Consider the following 19,558-nt stretch of genomic DNA (forward strand, 5'->3'; position numbering starts at 1 on the left):
AATAAAAGGAGTCACCTCCTAGAAGCAGGAGGAAGAAAGAATAAAAGATGTCACCCTACAAATGTAGAGCCCAAAAACTCACCACCCAAACAGCTTGAACTCCACACATAAAAGTATCTAATGCTCCCACTGATGGCATGGGCAGTCACCAATGTCTGCTTAGAGACACAGGCTACAATGAACTGGAGGCTAAAGATGTGTTAGGTAGGAGTGTGTAAAATGTGTGTAATTTGCTTTGTGTTGTTTCGATAGATTTGCAGTAAATGTTCTACCATTAGTGGCACAATTGCAGTATATTTTTAACACAAATGGTGCAACTTATGCAAGGTGGCTTCATTTCAGGAATTTCATGTAACAAGCAAAAAAACAAAATCCCAAAATTACATAAATTAAGACAGTGTAATTTGAAGGCACAGACCTAAAATTAAGGCCCCATGGGTTTCTATATTTTTCCTGGGGAATGATATACATAGTGGGTCATCTCTCTCAAGTGAGCTGGAGACGACTATTCTTTAGGGGCCTCGATCTTGAAGTGTGCCAGTGACTGTCAAGAATTTCTGGTGGTGGGACACATGTGACCAGGAGCACTCACAACAGTTCCTGGTGGCACCAGTTTCAACTATGAATGGGGCAATTTATGTTTAGGCTTGACTGTGACTTCAACCACCAATATTTCTAGAACCCTAAGGCCTAAAAAGATGGTTAAGAGCAATCACCTGCACCTAGTGAAACCAAAACCTACACTAAGGGTATTATGTCCAACTTCCTCCTCGTTCCTCTGCGGCTGAAGAAAGGGCAATACAGATCCCTGTCAATGCACAGGTTTGTTGTGGCTGGTTGGAGAAGGTTCAGGCTCAACCTGGCATCAATGGCAGCAACAAAACACCCCCATGTCCCAAGTTCCCTTCTTCTTTCCTCCTAGCATAGTAGGGTGACTTTGTGGCTCTCAGGCAGGTTCTGATTATCAAGCTGTCTTTACAAATGTCTTCCAGTCAGCTGGGCCTTTTGTGTTGTACCCCAGGGATTAGGTTACACCTCCCAGCAGGCACATAAATTTCAGATTTCAACCAGTGGTGTGTCTCAGCCCACCTAAATAAATAAAAAAAAGATGATGCAAACAATGATGGGGCTGAGGTTACTGAGATTAATTGGGATGGTAGAGACTTGAAGATGATAGGGAAACCATGTCAGGGAGAAAGATATGTTGAAAAGCAAATGATATTCTTGTAGCCAACCCCATAAACCTTATCCCAACATCGAGGTGTGCTGTAAAATAGTAGCTTTAGAAAAGCTGGCAAGAGATCGGCGAGTTGAACACATATCTTGAAAAAGGTTGTGTGTCAAAATGTCGTACAAAGAAATATTCTCTGGCATGAAATGTATGTACAAAAATATGGTGCCATTGGGTGTAGATTTGCTATTACTTGCACCAATGAGCTAGTGTGTTCATAAAAAAAAAATGATACAAAATACTTATGTCACACAATATTCTCATAATGTTGTTCTGGTACCATACCACAAAAAATGTTACCCCTGGTGCGGTTTACTAGTTTCAGTGTTTGCTGCTGTTATCTATGCCTAATCTGTACTTCACAGGTTCTATTACCAGCAAGTTAGATGGGTCAGTAATGTGCCTGCTGCATAAAGGGTGCCTTACCATAAGGTTATTTTTAGTTTGTGTTGAGTACTTGATATATGGTGACTCAAAGGAGCAGTGGGACACATTTGAGAAACTATTTTAATGTAAACAGAAGTATCTCAAGCCTGAAGTACTGCAAACTGGAACTGAAATTAACAACAATATAATGTGAAAACTAACTCTGGACTGGGGTCTCTTGTCATTGGGCTTTGAAGGTTGCTAAGGTTAAAACAGAGTGATTTGAAAATGCGTATCTCTACCACGGACGGAGTACTAGTGAAGACTTTGATAGAATAAAGCTTCCCCGCCTTTGCAAAAAAGTTTAACATGCAATAATCAAGAGGTCAAAGGGTGGATTCTCGCCTCTCAGTACTCTGGGACAAAGGTGTTCTGGCATGCTGTATGTCATATTTTAAAACAATTTTCTCCGGCACAGGGAGCCAGTGACAAGACATTTTAGCTGATAAAATGTGTCCCCTTCTGGAAAGCCTCTTGGCAAGACATACTACAGCATTCTGCACCCTCAGCAGCTTTCAAATCTGATATGATGGAATACATGTGTAGAGTTAGTTTGTGTTGCACCCCTCCAGTCGTTAATTGATGGATGTGTCTACAGCCATAGATATTAATTCTGGGAACAGTAAAGGCATGAGGGACCTCGCTTTGGCAATATAATAGAAATAGCTGATGAGGAGAGCACCTACATTTGCAACTAATGGTAAGTCAGCATCAGAATCAAAGCCCCTCGTTCTTACTTTCTTGGAACCCACTAACATATGAATAAATATAACTAGAATGTGAAGATAGCCAAACAGATATCTTACAGGCAAAAATGACTGCTGAACTGACGGCTGTTACAGGCCATCCAACTCTCACCTCCAGCAAGAACCATTAGAAGGTCTTCAACAGTGTTCTAGTCTTTTGAGGACAGCAGTTTGTGGGCGAGGTCAAGGTAAAACTATATTACAAATCTAGATTTGATTTGAATGTGAGGGATATAAATATGTTATTGGGACAATTAAGAAATTGGGATAAAAGCAGCATGGGCTTGTGGCCAGGTTTCATGCTACCGGCCCACTTTCCCATAACAAAAAAAGGCCCATTTCAACATTATTAAAAAGAAAACAAGTAAAACATATATACATTTGCAAATATCTGTCTGAAAGTCAAGATTGCCTTGCTAAAGATGGGAGCTGGGAAATATGTATAGCTATGCCAAATGTAGCACGATAAGCACATCCGTTCTCCCCCCATGAAAATACAAAATGCAAGGATGGAAAAATGTGTCGTTTTGCCCTGCACTCCAGCTTCATCTCTTGCAAGCTCCCAAATTTACAGAAGCACTAATAAACAGAAGCAACTTGATATTTAACCTAACATTCACATCACTAAAACTATATTTAGAAATTTCGTGACTATGAGCCTTTAAGTTTCTGATAAAAAAATACATGAAAACTTCACAAAGGGCAGGAAGGCTGAGAAGCACATTTTATATGTCTTTAAAGTATCAGTGTTTTAGAGAGACGTGGCTTAAGAACTGCGAACCACCATCTTGTCAGCTGTGGAAGAGGAAGGAGGATTGGTCTATAGTAAATGTTTCAAAGGATCCAATGGGCAGCCATCCATCAGATTGTTTGTTTACTTTCCTGATCCCTTACCTGACTGAGAGTTCCAAGATCCTGCTGCCAGCCTGAAAATCCACATATGCAGGGACTGTGACGACCCCACTCTGAATTTAAGTGCCTGATTCCAACAACAAAATGCTTTTTCTGCCACAAACAGATAAAGAATCACTAAATGCTGAATAAGGAGAGCAAAGCAGTGTAAAACACTTTGTATACGTCAAATTATGATTTTTCACACGATGATTGCTGTACTCAGTCATTAAAGAGGAGATAATAATTCCCGGAGTATTTTATTACCATTTCTGCACCCTGTTGACAGATTCGGGTAAAGGCTACTGTGTGCACCAGAAAAGGAAAACCTATTTTTTAAAGTAATTCAAAAAGGATACAAGGAACGACTTAGTCATGAACATGCTTCGTTCACTGTTTGTGCAAATTCATTCAGTTATCTCAATTAGAATTCGGAAGAATCTGAAACATTTTGCTTCTCTTTTAAGGCCTTGAACCTTCAAGTACCTATCATTGATGTAGTTTCATGACACACACGCACTGTCGAATATTGGTCTTTAAGACTGTTTCGTGTTAGAAAGGGGATGTTTCAACAGATTCTACAGTGTGAACACAGATTGAATTTAAAACTAAAGACAAGTTCGAAAACATGACTTGGAGGCGTAGGATAAGAGTCACACCTTTAACTGCAATCATTGTGTAATATATACTTGTTTCCAACTGAGTACAATATTGTATGTTTTACAAAATGAGTTTTAATCTAGGCGTAGAAAGGAAGTGTTAATACAATGGCATTCCACACAAGGCAAAATCATTAATTGCTTGCATTTTAAAAAGGATCTGCTGAAGGTGTACAGATTTTTTTCTTAAGAAACCTACATTTGGTACAGCTATGGGATCCCTTACATGTTCAAAATATCCAAATAGCTATTTAACAATGGCACAGATTGTACCGTTCTTAAAATATTATGTAGCATAATTTGCCTCTCCTTACTGCATAATTTGCCTTTTCATTTCACATAATTTATTCAATCCTACCACATAATGTGGTCCTCCAGTCTCACATAATTCCAGTAGACCAATTAAAAGAGAATCTGTAGAGATGAAGAAGTTTTTTTCGCAGCAATTTACTCTGACAGGCGATTTGAAAATCTGGCTTGGGTAGAGCTTTAACCCAAATAAACACTCTCACCAAAAGTGCTCGAGGCAGTAATACCCTCTAAACACCAAGCCTTTTCTGCAGGCTAAACGCACACCAGTCACTCACCTGGCACAATTCAGTTAGTTCACCGCCATCTGGACGAACTTCAGAATTCAGCGGCTCAACCTCTTCCTGGTGTTCTTCTGTGTATTTTCCAGTTGCAGGATCTGCCCTTGTGGTTGTCTTTCCATTACTGGAATTTCTCAGTAGGGAAAACATGTAGAGGCAGATTCCTCACAAAATGAAAGATCTAGATGGGCGTAGATGAGCAACTAAATGATGTGCTAACTGTTAGGATGAGGGTATTTCTTGTGCGGCGGTGGGACTGGGACAGAAAATAAGCTTGGGCACCAAATTAAAAGGAGCTCCTATTAGTGAATTAGATCGCCTAAAAAGTGTCCCATGTGGTCAGATTGACCAGTTTTGAACTTGTGAAGACACACTGTACAAGTGTTTTGCAAGGTATAAGGACCTTATAGATTTTAGCTTGCTGCAGGCAATGTTTGTGGTAATATCTGGGAAATCAACAATGAAAACAGGTGCACCAGACCATAAACCAGTCCCACAAATAGCCACAAAATGTTCTACCCATTGATCTGTCAAACCGTATAGGCCACTCCAACCCTGGAGGTGGGTGACCTAAGAATCAGGAGAAGACAGGGTACGAGACTGGCAGATGAGAGTTAAGGTGATTGATCATGTATAGACCATTAATCTAGGGGTGTGTCCGAAGTGATCTGCCACTACCCAGCCATAGCCTGTGGGCAGGGCGCTTGCAATGGTGAGCCTGACACCTGTGTGAGAAAAGAACCTTCTGAACAAAATTGTTTATTGAAAGATCTGAGAAGCATGAAGAGAAGAGGCTTTGGAGAAGCCTCATCACTGGGGGCTTATCAATACATTTTAAAAGGTGAATGTATGTTCAGGAGTTAGACAGGAAGGTTTAACTAACCTAGTCCAGCTCTGCCCTGTCACGTCACCCTCAACCCTTTAGAAGAGCTAATGAAAGAAGATAAAACTCACTTTTGTGCAAAGGTATGTGAGGGATCTGCAGAGATGAGCTCATAAATTCCCTAAAATGTACGCTCATTTAGCCACTCCATGGGGCCTTCCACTCACTTAACCACTCCATGGGGCCTTAATCAACAATGAGGGTTAGACATGATTTTTTATCAAATGCCAAAAAGTCACTTTTTTGGAGGGAAAACAATACCAGTTCACAAAGGACCTGGAACTGACACAGGACTTAAACAAAGGAAGAGCACGAGAGCAGAGTGTATTGTATTAATTCCCACATCTCACTACCTTATATCCTCTTTAGACATGCAATTCAAGGCTGCATACTTCACATACAGTCTTGTTTATCTCAAAAATCCAAAGCACCTGGCTGGCAGCCTCCCCTTTATTATAGTCTTCTATGTGGAGCCCCAAGCGCCACACATTCCACTCTCCTTCCAAATGTGCTTCTGCTACTAACACATCAAATAGGAGAGGTGTCCAGCCCTCGTGGCACACTGCAGCAGGGCAATCCTGCCCCTCTCCTAGCTGCGGCAGCATGCTCGATGCCCCTCTTCCAGGCTGGCTTCTTCGAGCTCTGCACATGAAGAGCTCCACAGGCTGTGCACCTTCTTGTTCTGCTCTTGTTTCAATAGCTCCTCAGCTGTGAATGAAGGTGAGACAGAGGCAATGAGATGGACTGCCTCAGTATAGCACATCTCTAGAGCAAAACGTTGCCACACAAATAAATGGTTAAAGGGATACTGTGCTGCATCAATGCATGGAGTAGATACATAGTTACACAGAGTTATACATACTAGGATAGACATATATACATCAACATCTATTATATAGAAACATTGAAAGATAGATGCGTTGATTCATACTTTCACAACACATTGTGATGTAGCACATCACGACTTAAATAGATCAATACAATGATGTCGGGGAATCAATCAATTAATCAATCGGGCATCCCAGCACTAGAAACAAACTGTTGGCAAAGTGTCACTGTAGGAGGCTGGTCTGGCTTGTAGTGGGTACCAAGGGGTACTTACACTCTGTACCAGGTCCAGTTATCCCTTATTAGTGTAGAAGAGGTGTTTCTAGCAGTTTAGGCTGATAGAAGGTAGCTATAGCAGAGCAGCTTAGGCTGAACTAGGAGACATGCAAAGCTCCTACTATACCACTGGAGTCATATGCACAATATCATAAGAAAACACAATACACAGAGGTACTAAAAAGAAAGGTACTTTATTTTTATGACAATATGCCAAAAGTATCTCAGTGAGTACCCTCAGTATGAGGATGCCAAATATACACAAGATATATGTACACAATACCAAAAATATGCAGTAATAGCAAAAGGAAGTAATGCAAGCAGTGTAAAGTTACAATAGATTGCAATAGGAGCACATAGGTATAGGGGTAACACAAACCATATACTCCAAAAGTGGAATGCGAACCACGAATGGACCCCAAACCTATGTGAGCTTGTAGAGGGTCGCTGGGACTGTAAGAAAACAGTGAGGGTTAGAAAAATAGCCCACCCCAAGACCCTGAAAAGTAGGTGTAAAGTACACCTATATTCCCCAGAGAGCACAGAAGTCGTGATAGGGGATTTCTGCAAGGAAGACCAACACCAGTAATGCAACCAAAGTGGATTTCCGGATGAGAGTACCTGTGGAACAAGGGGACCAAGTCCAAGAGTCGCGACAAAGTCAAGATTGGGCAGATGCCCAGGAAATGCCAGCTGAGGGTGCAAAGAAGCTGCCACCGGATGGTAGAAGCTGTGGATCCTGCAAGAACAAAGAGGGATAGAAACTTCCCCTTTGGAGGATGGATGTCCCACGTCGTGAAGAAGCTTGCAGAGGTGTTCCCACGCAGAAAGACCGCAAACAAGCCTTGCTAGCTGCAAGGGTTGTGGTTAGGGTTTTTGGATGCTGCTGTGGCCCAGGAGGGACCAGGATGTCGCCACTTGGATGAGGAGACAGAGGGGGCACGCAGCAAGCCAGGGAGCCCTCACAGAAGCAGGCAGCACCCGCAGAAGTACCGGAACTGGCACTTGGAAGAGGAGTGAACCGGAGCTCACCCAAAGACACAAAAGGGAGTCCCACAACGCCGGAGGATGACTCAGAAGGTTGTGCACTGCAGGCTAGAGTGTTGGGGACCCAGGCTTGGCTGTGCACAAAGGAAATCCTGGAAGAGTGCACAGGAGCCGGAGCAGCTGCAAATCACGTGGTACCCAGCAATGCAGTCTAGCGTGGGGAGGCAAGGACTTACCTCCACCAAACTTGGACTGAAGAGTCACTGGACTGTGGGAGTCACTTAGACAGAGTTGCTGAGTTCCAGGGACCAGGCTCATCGTGCTGAGAGGGGACCCAGAGGACCGGTGATGCAGTCTTTTGTTGCCTGCGGTTGCAGGGGGAGGATTCCGTCGTCCCACGGGAGATTTCTTCAGAGCTGCTGGTGCAAGAAGGAGGCAGGCTACACCCAGAGCATGCACCACCAGGAAACAGGCGAGAAAGCGGCAGGATCAGCGATACAAGGTTGCAGTAGTCGTCTTTGCTACTTTGTTGCGGTTTTGCAGGCATCCTGAGCAGTCAGCGGTTGATCCTTTGGCAGAAGGTGAAGAGAGAGATGCAGAGGAACTCTGATGAGCTCTTGCATTCGTTATCTAAAGAATTTCCCAAAGCAGAGACCCTAAATAGCCAGAAAAGGAGGTTTGGCTACCTAGGAAGGAGGATAGGCTAGCAACACAGGTAAGAGCCTATCAGAAAGAGTCTCTGACGTCACCTGCTGGCACTGGCCACTCAGAGCAGTCCAGTGTGACAGCAGCACCTCTGTTTCCAAGATGGCAGAGGTCTGGATCACACTGGAGGAGCTCTGGGCACCTCCCCCTGGAGGTGCAGGTCAGGGGAGTGGTCACTCCCCTTTCCTTTGTCCAGTTTCGCGCCAGAGCAGGGCTGGGGGATCCCTGAACCGGTGTAGACTGGCTTATGCAGAGATGGGCACCATCTGTGCCCATCAAAGCATTTCCAGAGGCTGGGGGAGGCTACTCCTCCCCAGCCCTGACACCTTTTTCCAAAGGGAGAGGGTGTAACACCCTCTCTCTGAGGAAGTCCTTTGTTCTGCATTCCTGGGCCAGGCCTGGCTGGACCCCAGGAGGGTAGAACCCTGTCTGAGGGGCAGTTTGGCAGTACCCGGGTCTGTGCTAGAGACTCGGGGGATCATGGAATTGTCTCCCCAATGGGGTGACAATTCCATGATCTTAGACATGTTACATGGCCATGTTCGGAGTTACCATTGTGACGCTATCCATAGGTAGTGACCTATGTACAGTGCACGCGTGTAATGGTGTCCCCGCACTAACAAAGTCCGGGGAATTTGCCCTGAACGATGTGGGGGCACCTTGGCTAGTGCCAGGGTGCCCACACACTAAGTAACTTAGCACCCAACCTTCACCAGGTGAAGGTTAGACATATAGGTGACTTGTAAGTTACTTAAGTGCAGTGGTAAATGGCTGTGAAATAACGTGGACGTTATTTTACTCAGGCTGCAGTAGCAGGCCTGTGTAAGAATTGTCAGAGCTCCCTATGGGTGGCAAAAGAAATGCTGCAGCCCATAGGGATCTCCTGGAACCCCAATACCCTGGGTACCTTATTACCATATACTAGGGAATTATAAGGGTGTTCCAGTATGCCAATGTGAATTGGTGAAATTGGTCACTAGCCTGTTAGTGACAATTTAGAAAGCAGAGAGAGCATAACCACTGAGGTTCTGGTTAGCAGAGCCTCAGTGAGACAGTTAGTCATCACACAGGGAACACATACAGGGCACACTTATGAGCACTGGGGCCCTGGCTGGCACGGTCCCAGTGACACATACACTAAAACAACATATATACAGTGAAATATGGGGGTAACATGCCAGGCAAGATGGTACTTTCCTACAATCACAAATCAAATAGTCATGTTTTCAGGAGTTTGCTGGAAGTGAGAATTATATATATCTCCTGTAGTCTAAAACTGGGAAAGATGGAGTGGAGGACAGATTGTTTGTGTTGTTTCTGTGAGCAGCAACCATCCTCCACCTAGTATTTATAATTTTCATTTAAACGAAAAGGTGTCCAAAGGTGTCCATAGTCAGGTACAGCTAAGCCTACCAATAGGTTTATAGGTGATAGCTGTAATTACTTCACCACTCAGGCACGTTGGAATTGTTAATGATTGTTAATGTTAGCACAATTCACGTAATGAGTGTAAATATTAACTCTCGTTAAAAAAGGGTTCCCTGGTACCAAAAGTCATAGAACTTAATTTACCTCCAGTCAAGTATACATCACTCCTGGCTTCTGCTATGCACCCTGAAAAGTATAATTATGATTTCACCCACCAGCAGGTACCCTTCTTGATATCTGTGTTAGAGAGATCAGTTTGAATTATTCCTTGTTCCAGGGATCGCATTGACTTTGGTTAGGCAGGAGGGTTCAATTTAAGTCGCCAAACTGATCCAAAACATGAAAATTACAAGATATCTACTGGAGACAAAGGAAAAATATTGGGATGGACCAAATGTTACACTTAGCTATGACTTTCATCTTTGCAAAATGCTAAGTCTTACAGCTAAATCCGATGCCAAAGGGCAGGTTGAGAATGTAGGCTGCCACAGTTATAGCTTGTCATGAAACGAAGGCACTCCACTCGCCACTTGCTAAGCAGCAAAACTTAATCTACACTCACACAATTGTCTCAGACTACTCATGTTCCGCACAAAATGAACTCCACACTTTGTCCAAGCCCACTAATGCAATGAGCTTTTCTTGTTGTTGAACTACCTTGTCTGTTCATGATCTTTCTGCTGGGCTGAACAAAGCAAGATATGTCTCAAACCTTTGATTTTGTGCCTAAAACATCACAAGACCAAAGTAAAAAAGCAGTCTGATAAATAGTTTGTCAAAGAAATCCTCAAAATAACGCGCAATAAAAGAGCGATGGAAAGGTTGTGGAGGCAATCAAAAATACTATGCAGTTCCACTGCATGCAGCTCCCACATATAGATGTGTGATACAGAGTGCAAACGTATGCCAGGAGCTGTATGAATAATGCTGAAACCCCAAACAAGAAATCTTGCAACATATTTTGGAAAGCTGATTCAAACCCCTAAAGTGTCTCTGACTCCACCACCATCATAGCAACTTTGTGAAGACCTGCCAAGATAGGAGTGCTACAATGAACCACTGCTTCAACTTCACCAAGTCCCAGGTGACTTCCACAATCCCATGTCTGGTTTTTAAGATCTACAGAGTCTTAGATGTAGATTGTAGAAATAAAATAGGAGCCTTCAAAACCTCTCATTCTCATAAAATGTGGTGAAACTAGATCTTGATTAAATTACCCCAACACAACAAAAAATGTATTCCTCACCCTGGACCACAACTGTGACAAACTGAAGAATTCAGTAATAGCTCCACTATTTATAAAAAGATAGGCATGCAGAAGTTTTGAGAAACATCTGACACATTTCAGGTCTTTCCTTCTTCACGATAACCACTGTAATGCCAATTTCTCATCTTTACAGACATCTTAAAACAGATGGCCTTGTAAACGACTGTCAGCCTGACTTTTACCCCAGCCAAGGCGAAGAACGCGACTACTTCATCGTCAGGGAGGAGCTGCCCACGAGCACTTATCAGGAATTTACTTTGTTCTGATATTACTCAGTCTATCGGCGGACTTGGATACCATCAGGCACAGCATACTTGTCCACTTCAACAAAGCAATGGAGTTGAAGCCACGGCCCTAAAATGAATTTGTACCTTCCATTTCAGCCACACTCACCAAATGAAACTGGAATCATGTGTGTGTGTTATCAGGAGCATCACATGTGGCATTTCTTTCCCCATTGATCATTACATCTAGCATTTTCAAAATCTATATGGCCACGTGGGATTGCTTTTACAGGTCTATGACATGAGAGACAGCCAGTATGCTTGTTACACGAGCTCTCCCTCAACATACAAGAGAGGCCCCTTGACGAGAGCGGAGGAGCACCACCCGCTAGGAAAAATACCCCCTGAATGGAAACGCAAAATGGTAATAAACTTTCTTTATTACCATTTTTTTTTCATCACCCTGTCCTGAACCGAGTGTCAGGATGGGGCAGGGCAATTGCTGCTGAGTAGCAGCAGCAGGGAGCGGTGTACTTGTTTAAAGTGCACATGTCCCTTTGGCCGGCTGTCTTGCGGCGGCCAGCTTGACATGCGCACTTTAAACTTCTCTAAAAAGCACAGGTCTCCGTGGCTCTTGTGAGCACCAATCCTGATGCTCCTTTCATGCTTACATGCATGAGAGCAGTGCCAGGATTAGGTTCTGCAGTTTCCTGGGTCCAACCGCACATTGCACCCAGGAGAGAAGGAGTGCTGACGAGAGGAGGACGTCCGTCCTAAGGTAAGTGCTGTTTTTTTATTTTTTATTTTACTATTATTGTATCCCCTTTCAACCCCACATTGTAGAGCCAGCCACCTCTGTGAATATATATTAGCGGACCTCCAATAAATTGTGGTCAGCCTCTCAGGACTAGCTGATGAACAATGGATTTCCCTTACTGCACCCCAGAGTGAGACTCCCTTCCTTATTCTGGTGACATATTTCCCTTCCCAACTCCACAAATCAGAGCTAGCAAATAATCTGGGTGTTACCTAAACATCAGACCTGTCATTCATTTGATAAGTACACATAGGGCCCACAAATCTTCTCTAGCTGAAAAATGTGAAAATTATTCGATCATTTCACTTAAGAAAAAGGGTGTAAATGAATTTAAGGTCTCTTTTGACTCTACACTTAAATCACAAAGAGAAATAGGTAACTGCAGCTACCCTGATCAAAGTTCTACTGCAGCTAATCTTATGAAGTGCATCACATAACAGATTTATGTAAGAGTGTTTCTTTTTTAATCATTGACAAGTCCTTCCTCTTATGCTGGGTTGCAGATTTCACTACAAGGTTTTCTTTTCTGACATTTGATTATTCTATTGGAAACAAAATATAGTTGAGATCAAAGTGTATATATATTATAGCTAGGACCATGTTTCCACAGGATTTTTTTTTTTACTTGCCTATATCTTTGGTGCCGCTTGACGAGTCGTCACAAATTGTTTTTAAAAAAGCGTGCCAGTGATTCTTGTTGCACACTGGACGTTTTGGGGTGATCTGTCAAGCGGGGAATGAGAAAAAAGGGGGGGGTCAAAAAACGTGTGTTTCCCATAGTAATTCCCATTTGAGTTTTGAACACGACTACAGCCCGATCTGCTGGAAAGAATTACACCAAATTTGGCAGAAAGCTAGGCTTTGGTACGCAGATTACACTTTTTATTATTCTGTGTAAATCCGTTCAGTAGTTTTCAAGAAATTAAAAGGGGAAATAAATTTGTATATCTAGGAATGCAGATCCATTGCAACGTTTTCACGGCATATTCATGAATGCGCGCAACACTATGAATGCTGAGATTGGATGGCCTCAACCTGACCAGAAAGTTGCGGCTGCCATTTTAGGTAAAAGAACACAGTCCCCAGGGCTGAAAAATCAAAAGGAAAAGTGGTATAAGGAGTAAGGGTGCAGGTATCCTGACCCCCGGGATGTGATATAGGGGTCTTTTAGTGTGAAATTATGACCTTATGAAGATTTTTTTCATGACACGTGATATTCGCAAATATGTTGTGATGCTCAGAGCGGTCCCCCCGTGTAATGTTTTGACATTCATGAATATTGGTGGAAAAAAATTAAAAAACATTCACATACTCATCCATACATTAATTCATTCACTCACAGACCCACTCAGACCCTCTTGCGCCCAGTCAGACACTGATGCACCCACTCACAGACCCACTCAGACCCTCATGCATCCACTCACAGACCGATTCAGACACTGATGCACCCACTCACAGACCCACCTAGACCCTCATGCACCCACTCACAGACCCACTCAGACCCTAACGCATCCACTCACAGACCTACTCAGACACTGACACACCCACTCAGAGAGACACTCATGCATCTACTCACAGACCCACTGAGACCCTCATACACCCAGTCACAGATTCAGTTAGACACTGATGAACCCACTCACAAACCCACTCAGACCCTCATACATCCACTCACAGAACTACTCAGACACTTATCCATTCACTCAGAGACCCACTAACGCACCCACTCACAGACCCAAAGAGACCCTCACAAACCCACTCAGAGACCCACTCATACAATGACGCATCCGCTAACAGCCACTGAGACAATAATGCACCCCCTCACAAACCCACTCACACACACAGCGTCAGACTCATGCACCAACTTACAGACGCACTGACACACTCATGCACTCACTCACAGACCTACTCAGAGACTTATGCACCCATTCACAGACCCACAAAATATCTCACACACTCACTGACAGACCCATACATGTACTCCTACATCCACTTACCAACCTCTAGAAGCAGTCACACACCCATTTTAGACCCATACAGATTATAGTTACAAACTACAATTTAAATATACTCAAAAAAACAAAAGTTATCGGGGATGTTATAGTTACGAAATAGAATTCTTTTTGAACGTATAAATTTGCTCAAAAGACCAAAGGTTACAGAGACGTTATAGTTGGGAAATAGAATTTAAAAAACCTTAGAGATTTACTAAAATAAAACAAGGTTACAGGGACGTTATAGTCAGGAAATAACATTTAAAAACCTTTAGAAATTTGCTGAAAAACCCAAAGGTTACAGGCAGGTTATAGTTAGGCTTACACTTCAGTCATACAAAGCCTGTGACATTCAGCAGTTATAGTTACCTGAGCTAACTATACCTTGCGCCCCCGTAATGCACTGCTTATGACCTCACATATTACATCACTCAGTACATGGTTAGTGACATCAAGGATGACATCATCCACACAATCACTCACACACCTAATCACACCCTCATACGAGCTCACATACATCCACAAACACAAAAATACTCACATCCCCTTTCACATACCAATAAAAGTACTGACACACACCCACTCAATCACACAGTCACTGATACAACCACTCACTCACTGATATGGCACTTCTATTCAGAGTCCATGTAGCCACTCACAGGCCCACTTACTGACACATACAGCCACTCACAAACCCATCATACACCCATACACCCACTCACATACTCAGAGACCCACAAAGCCACTGACACACCCACTCACTCACCCATACATTCACTCACACGTCCACTCACTCAACTATACAGTCACTGACTTACCCACTCAGTCACTGATACAGTCACTCACACACCCACTCACTCACCAATGCGCCCACTCACATACCCACTCACACATCCACTCACTATCCCATCCAGTCACTGACACAGCCACTCATTTATGCATACAGTCACTCATACACACACACACTAACTCACCCACTCGCTCACCTCTACAGTCACTTACACACTCACTCACCCATACAAGCATGCACACTCCCACGCACTCACCTGTACAGCCCCTCACACCCACTCACACAATCAATGCAGCCACTCACAAACCCACTCACTCAATGATACAGCTCCTTACACATCCACTTTGTCTCCCATTCAGGAACTGATGCAACTACTCGCTCACCCATAGAGCTGCTCACATATCCACTCACTCAACGATACAGTTACTCACACATCCATTCACTATGCCATACAGTCACTGACACAGCCACTCACTTATGTACACAGCCACTCATACACACTCTCACTCATATACATATGTATATGAAACACTGGTAATCTTAGTTTGCTTACTAGGGAATGCTCTGCTGTCATGTAAAAATGTAGATGCCATTGAATATGGAAATTCAAAAAATATCAGGGATCATATTAAATGTTTCAGGTAGTGAAGTTTTGATTTTGGAAAACAAAATTCTATGAGGATGTCCACTAAATCTTTCAGGGAGTGCTTAGAAATCCCCCAAGAACACATTAGCATTTCCCTTTTGAGCAATATCTGCATCCTCCGCCAAGAAAGGCATGATTTTTTCTTAGGGGACACACATTCATGTTTTAATTACTCAATACGCTCTAAAGTACAGTGTCTGCCATAGCTGCGATGTGCCTTTTTATATTGTTCATTTATAGCTTCAACTAGTCTTTTAAAGGCAATAGTATCCATGAGCTCAGGGATTTCATGATTTCTAGCTTTGCAAAATGTGGGGGACTAGACACACAGGAGTTGACAGAAGAGAAGTTACCTGTGCGAAAGCTACCTACTAAACACTAAAATTAACACTTTCTGGAGAGCCTTCACACACAGATTTTGAGGCTTAAATCTTCAATTGTATGCACCATACAATGTGAAAAGGCACTGAAAGTCTCAACGTAAGCACATAGATAAAAGGTTGCACTAAGGAGAGTATCTGCTGGGCTGGAGGTAACTACCTGGAACCTAAGCCATTCAATAGTTGTTTCTACAGAGGGACAACTTGAGGCCTGAGTTTGAAAACATTGTAATACACAAGCCTCCCAGCCTATTTATGTACCCCGGGCCCATAATGGTGACATACAAGTCTTGCCGGGTTTAGGCATGCTCAGAGCATTAAACTTCAACTATCATCCTTTCTAAAAATGCTCTAATGAAATTTCAGCAAGGCACAGCCATCGGCACCGTGTATTGTTGTTGACCCTGCTGTGAGATCACCTGAAAAGTTGTCACAGAATGCTGCAACCTTTTGCATCCCAGTATAGCGGTAACCAGCATCCTTTTCTGCATTATCTACTGAGCTCTTGTTCCATTCCATGACATGCTGCCTATTTCATGGTACTCAGGAATTCACATATTCTCTGGGTGCATATGAACTGAGAACCGACTACTGGCATTAGGTACACTAGATCTGTACTTGAGATGGGATTTACGAATGTGAGTTCTCTCCTTCATCACCAGTGGCCTCTACCACCCGCAATCATTAAAGTTGAGACTATAAATGAAAATTGATTAAGCTTTAGGTCCTGCCTACCAAGCATATTTTAGCTGCATGGTTGCGAAAGACCTCTTGTAAACCATAACCAAAGCTTACAGTGGGCTTACGGCCTGTCCATTCCTCTCCATTGGTTGGCTTTAGTGTCACTCTCGTTTGTTTGGCTTTTATCCAATCAGTTGCCTTCCTCTTATTGTGCCTAACCCTAATCTGGAGCATAGCCTCTTTACCATTCTTCTGACTGGATGGCGTGCAATCTTCTTCTGCCTACAGTCAGGGAACTACGTTTTTCTTTTCCTTCAGCACTCCATGAGAATGGATGTGTTTTCTAGCTTCTCAATCATGTTTTGTAACCCTATCAAATGACTCCCTACTCATCGCTCTCAGGCAGGGTATGAATAAGAGCAGCATTTAAGGGCTGTTTTGTTGTACCACCTGCAATCCACAAATTGCATGAAAGCACAGGCCTTGGCACTCAAAATGCTTTTATGGCACTGTGGGAGGGGCTGCATGGTGCACTCCCATTGCTGGAGTTTGAGACAGGGGCATATAGCAGCACTTAAAAATAGATGTTTTTCCCTGGAGGCCCATAAATCTGCATTTTGGAATACTGCAGAGAACAAAATGGCTCTAGCATTTGTTTCAGTTCTGAGTCTAATGGAAAGTAAATTAGACCTTGGCAAACATTTTTGTTTAAATTCTGACGCTTGCTTATTCTTTTTAAGTTTAGTTCGAAGTTTCCTGAGTGAAAAAGTATTAAAAAAATAAACCATGCTGTTTATAATAATTAAACATGTTGAATTAAATGTACAGTTCTGAGATATAGTAAGATGTGTGCTTGTTTTCCTCCATTATCTTGAATTATTTTTTATGGTTACCTTTTTAATTTCATGCTTTACAAACATATATTGGCAAAGCAGTAGGTTGCAATGTAAATTTGTGATTGATTGGCTTTACTAGTATGTGTTTATATAATGTTCACCAGGGTAGTGCAGTATTGGTTTGCGCATCTCTTCTTCAGAGATTAATTCTGCTTTTTATGTTGCCTGCAATGGCAGAGAAGACCACTGAAACTCAATCACTTAGAAGAAGAAGAATATGTTGTGACATGAGTTATGAGGACACTGGTATTAGCTGGCCCAGCACTGATATGAGTCCATAATTTAAATGGCACTGAGATGACATGCCTTTGACGTGAGCTGGCAGTGCAATTAAAACACCACAAGGATGTCAAGTGACAGAACACTGACATTACTTTATCATAAAACTTTGACAACCTAATGGCATTGCAATGTAGGTCCCTGCAGCCGCTGAAAAGCAGGGTGTCCCCACTCTTTGGGGGTCCCTCATTCATTACTAGCCCTATGAGTGTCTGTGAGATATGGAAGTGCCTGGGGCACCTCACCATAGTCTATAGCATGGCCCCATAATGTTGCATTACACCACTACAACCTGAGAATTAAATGAGCTGACGGGACAGTAACCTGAGAATATTGTACTTTAATGTTTTGTTGATGCATCTATATAGTGTTTGTAACCCGGTTGAGGCGCCAAAGCACATTAGCAGATGGGGAGCATGCTACGCTGTACGAGTGTTGGGTGTTGTGGTTGGAAGAGTGTATTTGTTGTGTGACTTGCATGATTAGTGTTTTAGTCCAGGCATTATTAGATATGGGCAACCCACTGAAAGCTCGAGCCAGGCTCAAGCCTAAAGCTTGGCCCTAGCTCAGCTCGAGGCCCTGTTGGAACATAGAACCTGGTTTAATCACAGCTTCACCGCTGAAATTCCATAAATGTAGGCAAATATTTTATTTCACCCAAACTCCTTTTTTTCTTTATCATGTATTAAAAGCACTTTCAAATATTTGAGTTCAGAATGCCAGTTGGTAAAACCTAAGGGTTTGATTTATTAGACTATTATCTTGTTTTATAATAATCTGAGCCACACACAGGGTTTACATAACATCTGCATTGCCTCTTACTTCACTAGGGGCTCATGTTTAAAAACTATCGCGTTTAATACGTACTTCTCAGTGCAGGGTGATGTTTGATGTCAAAGCTTCCACATGTTAAATAAATAACCTTTATTGAATTGTGAAGAGACGTTATCACATTGTACTTGATGTTTGTTGTGTGCTTTACATAAGCAATATTTCAGTGCTCGGCTCGTCCATGGGCTCCAAAAGACAAGCCAGAGGCTTGGCTCGGCCCTCCCTGTTAATTGGTTGGCTCGCCCACCTCTAGGCATGGTGACCAAAACTGCACTGTTATTTGGGTTTGTCGCTGCACTTAAGCATTAGGCTGTTACAAAAAGGGGTGCGAAATGGGACCTTGATACATTAAAGTCAGTTGAAGGATTGATAGAGAGTGTAAGTGCACAGTCTTCCTAGAAGAGTTTTCATGTTGTGTGAGTTTTGTTGAGTAAGGCTCAACCCATGTCACTGCAAGCGAGTGGCAGGGTATGCAGAAATGTTTTAGGAAATGTGTGAGAATACATGCAGTCCTGCAACATTTATCTTAAGCTGATCTCCATCTGGCACTTGAAAAGGCCTTGATGACGAGTGCTTGTGTTGATCATCGAGCAGCCCTTTGGTTGGTTGGGGTTGGCACCACGCTCAGGAGTGCCAGAGGATCAACACATGTGACGAGACATTGAAACTCCAGTTGCAGTCATTCTGGGGGTCTGGACAAGAAGTGATGGAGATGTGGTAGACACATAGGCACATTAACACGAGGTGAAGGCAAAATACTGACAATAAGTACACCAGCACAACCTTATAGCTAAACTCTGGCAGGACAACGACAAGAGCTGACGGGATATTAACAACAGATAGTATGACACACTGGGCCTGTCATGACTTGAAGGAGAGCTACTGAATTGACATCCACATGATAATGACAGTAAACTGGCATGTTTGAGCTTACCCACAGCCAGGAAGGCTTCGGTCACATTGTGGTTGTTCTTGGCCGAAGTCTCCATGAACAGAACACTGTTGTCATCAGCAAAATTCTGAGCCTCCTGTGGATGTACATCACAAAATGAAATGTTTTACTTCAGTGCTGAGTGCCAGGACGCCATCTTGTGGTGAGCTTGGAG

General features: G+C 43.0%; 1 protein-coding gene across 3 annotated transcripts in view; it reads right to left on the reverse strand.

Annotated features, from left to right (window-relative positions):
- Window positions 1–3,558: 3,558 nt before the first annotated feature.
- Window positions 3,559–19,558, reverse strand: part of RAB17 (RAB17, member RAS oncogene family) — a 59,720-nt gene continuing 43,720 nt past the window's right edge. For 2 of the 3 annotated variants that reach the window (XM_069225574.1, XM_069225577.1), the window contains exons 5-6: window positions 19,387–19,480; window positions 3,560–6,134 (exon numbers count right to left, since the gene is read on the reverse strand). In XM_069225574.1, the coding sequence (XP_069081675.1) occupies window positions 6,016–6,134; window positions 19,387–19,480 (213 nt within the window). In that variant the 3' untranslated portion in view covers window positions 3,560–6,015. Of the gene's footprint in view, window positions 6,135–19,386; window positions 19,481–19,558 lie in introns of all 3 variants that reach the window. The other variant, XM_069225576.1, reaches the window with a different exon arrangement.

The sequence above is a fragment of the Pleurodeles waltl genome, chromosome 3_1 (assembly GCF_031143425.1).
Source record: "Pleurodeles waltl isolate 20211129_DDA chromosome 3_1, aPleWal1.hap1.20221129, whole genome shotgun sequence".
In the NCBI taxonomy this organism is placed as follows: Eukaryota; Metazoa; Chordata; class Amphibia; order Caudata; family Salamandridae; genus Pleurodeles; species Pleurodeles waltl.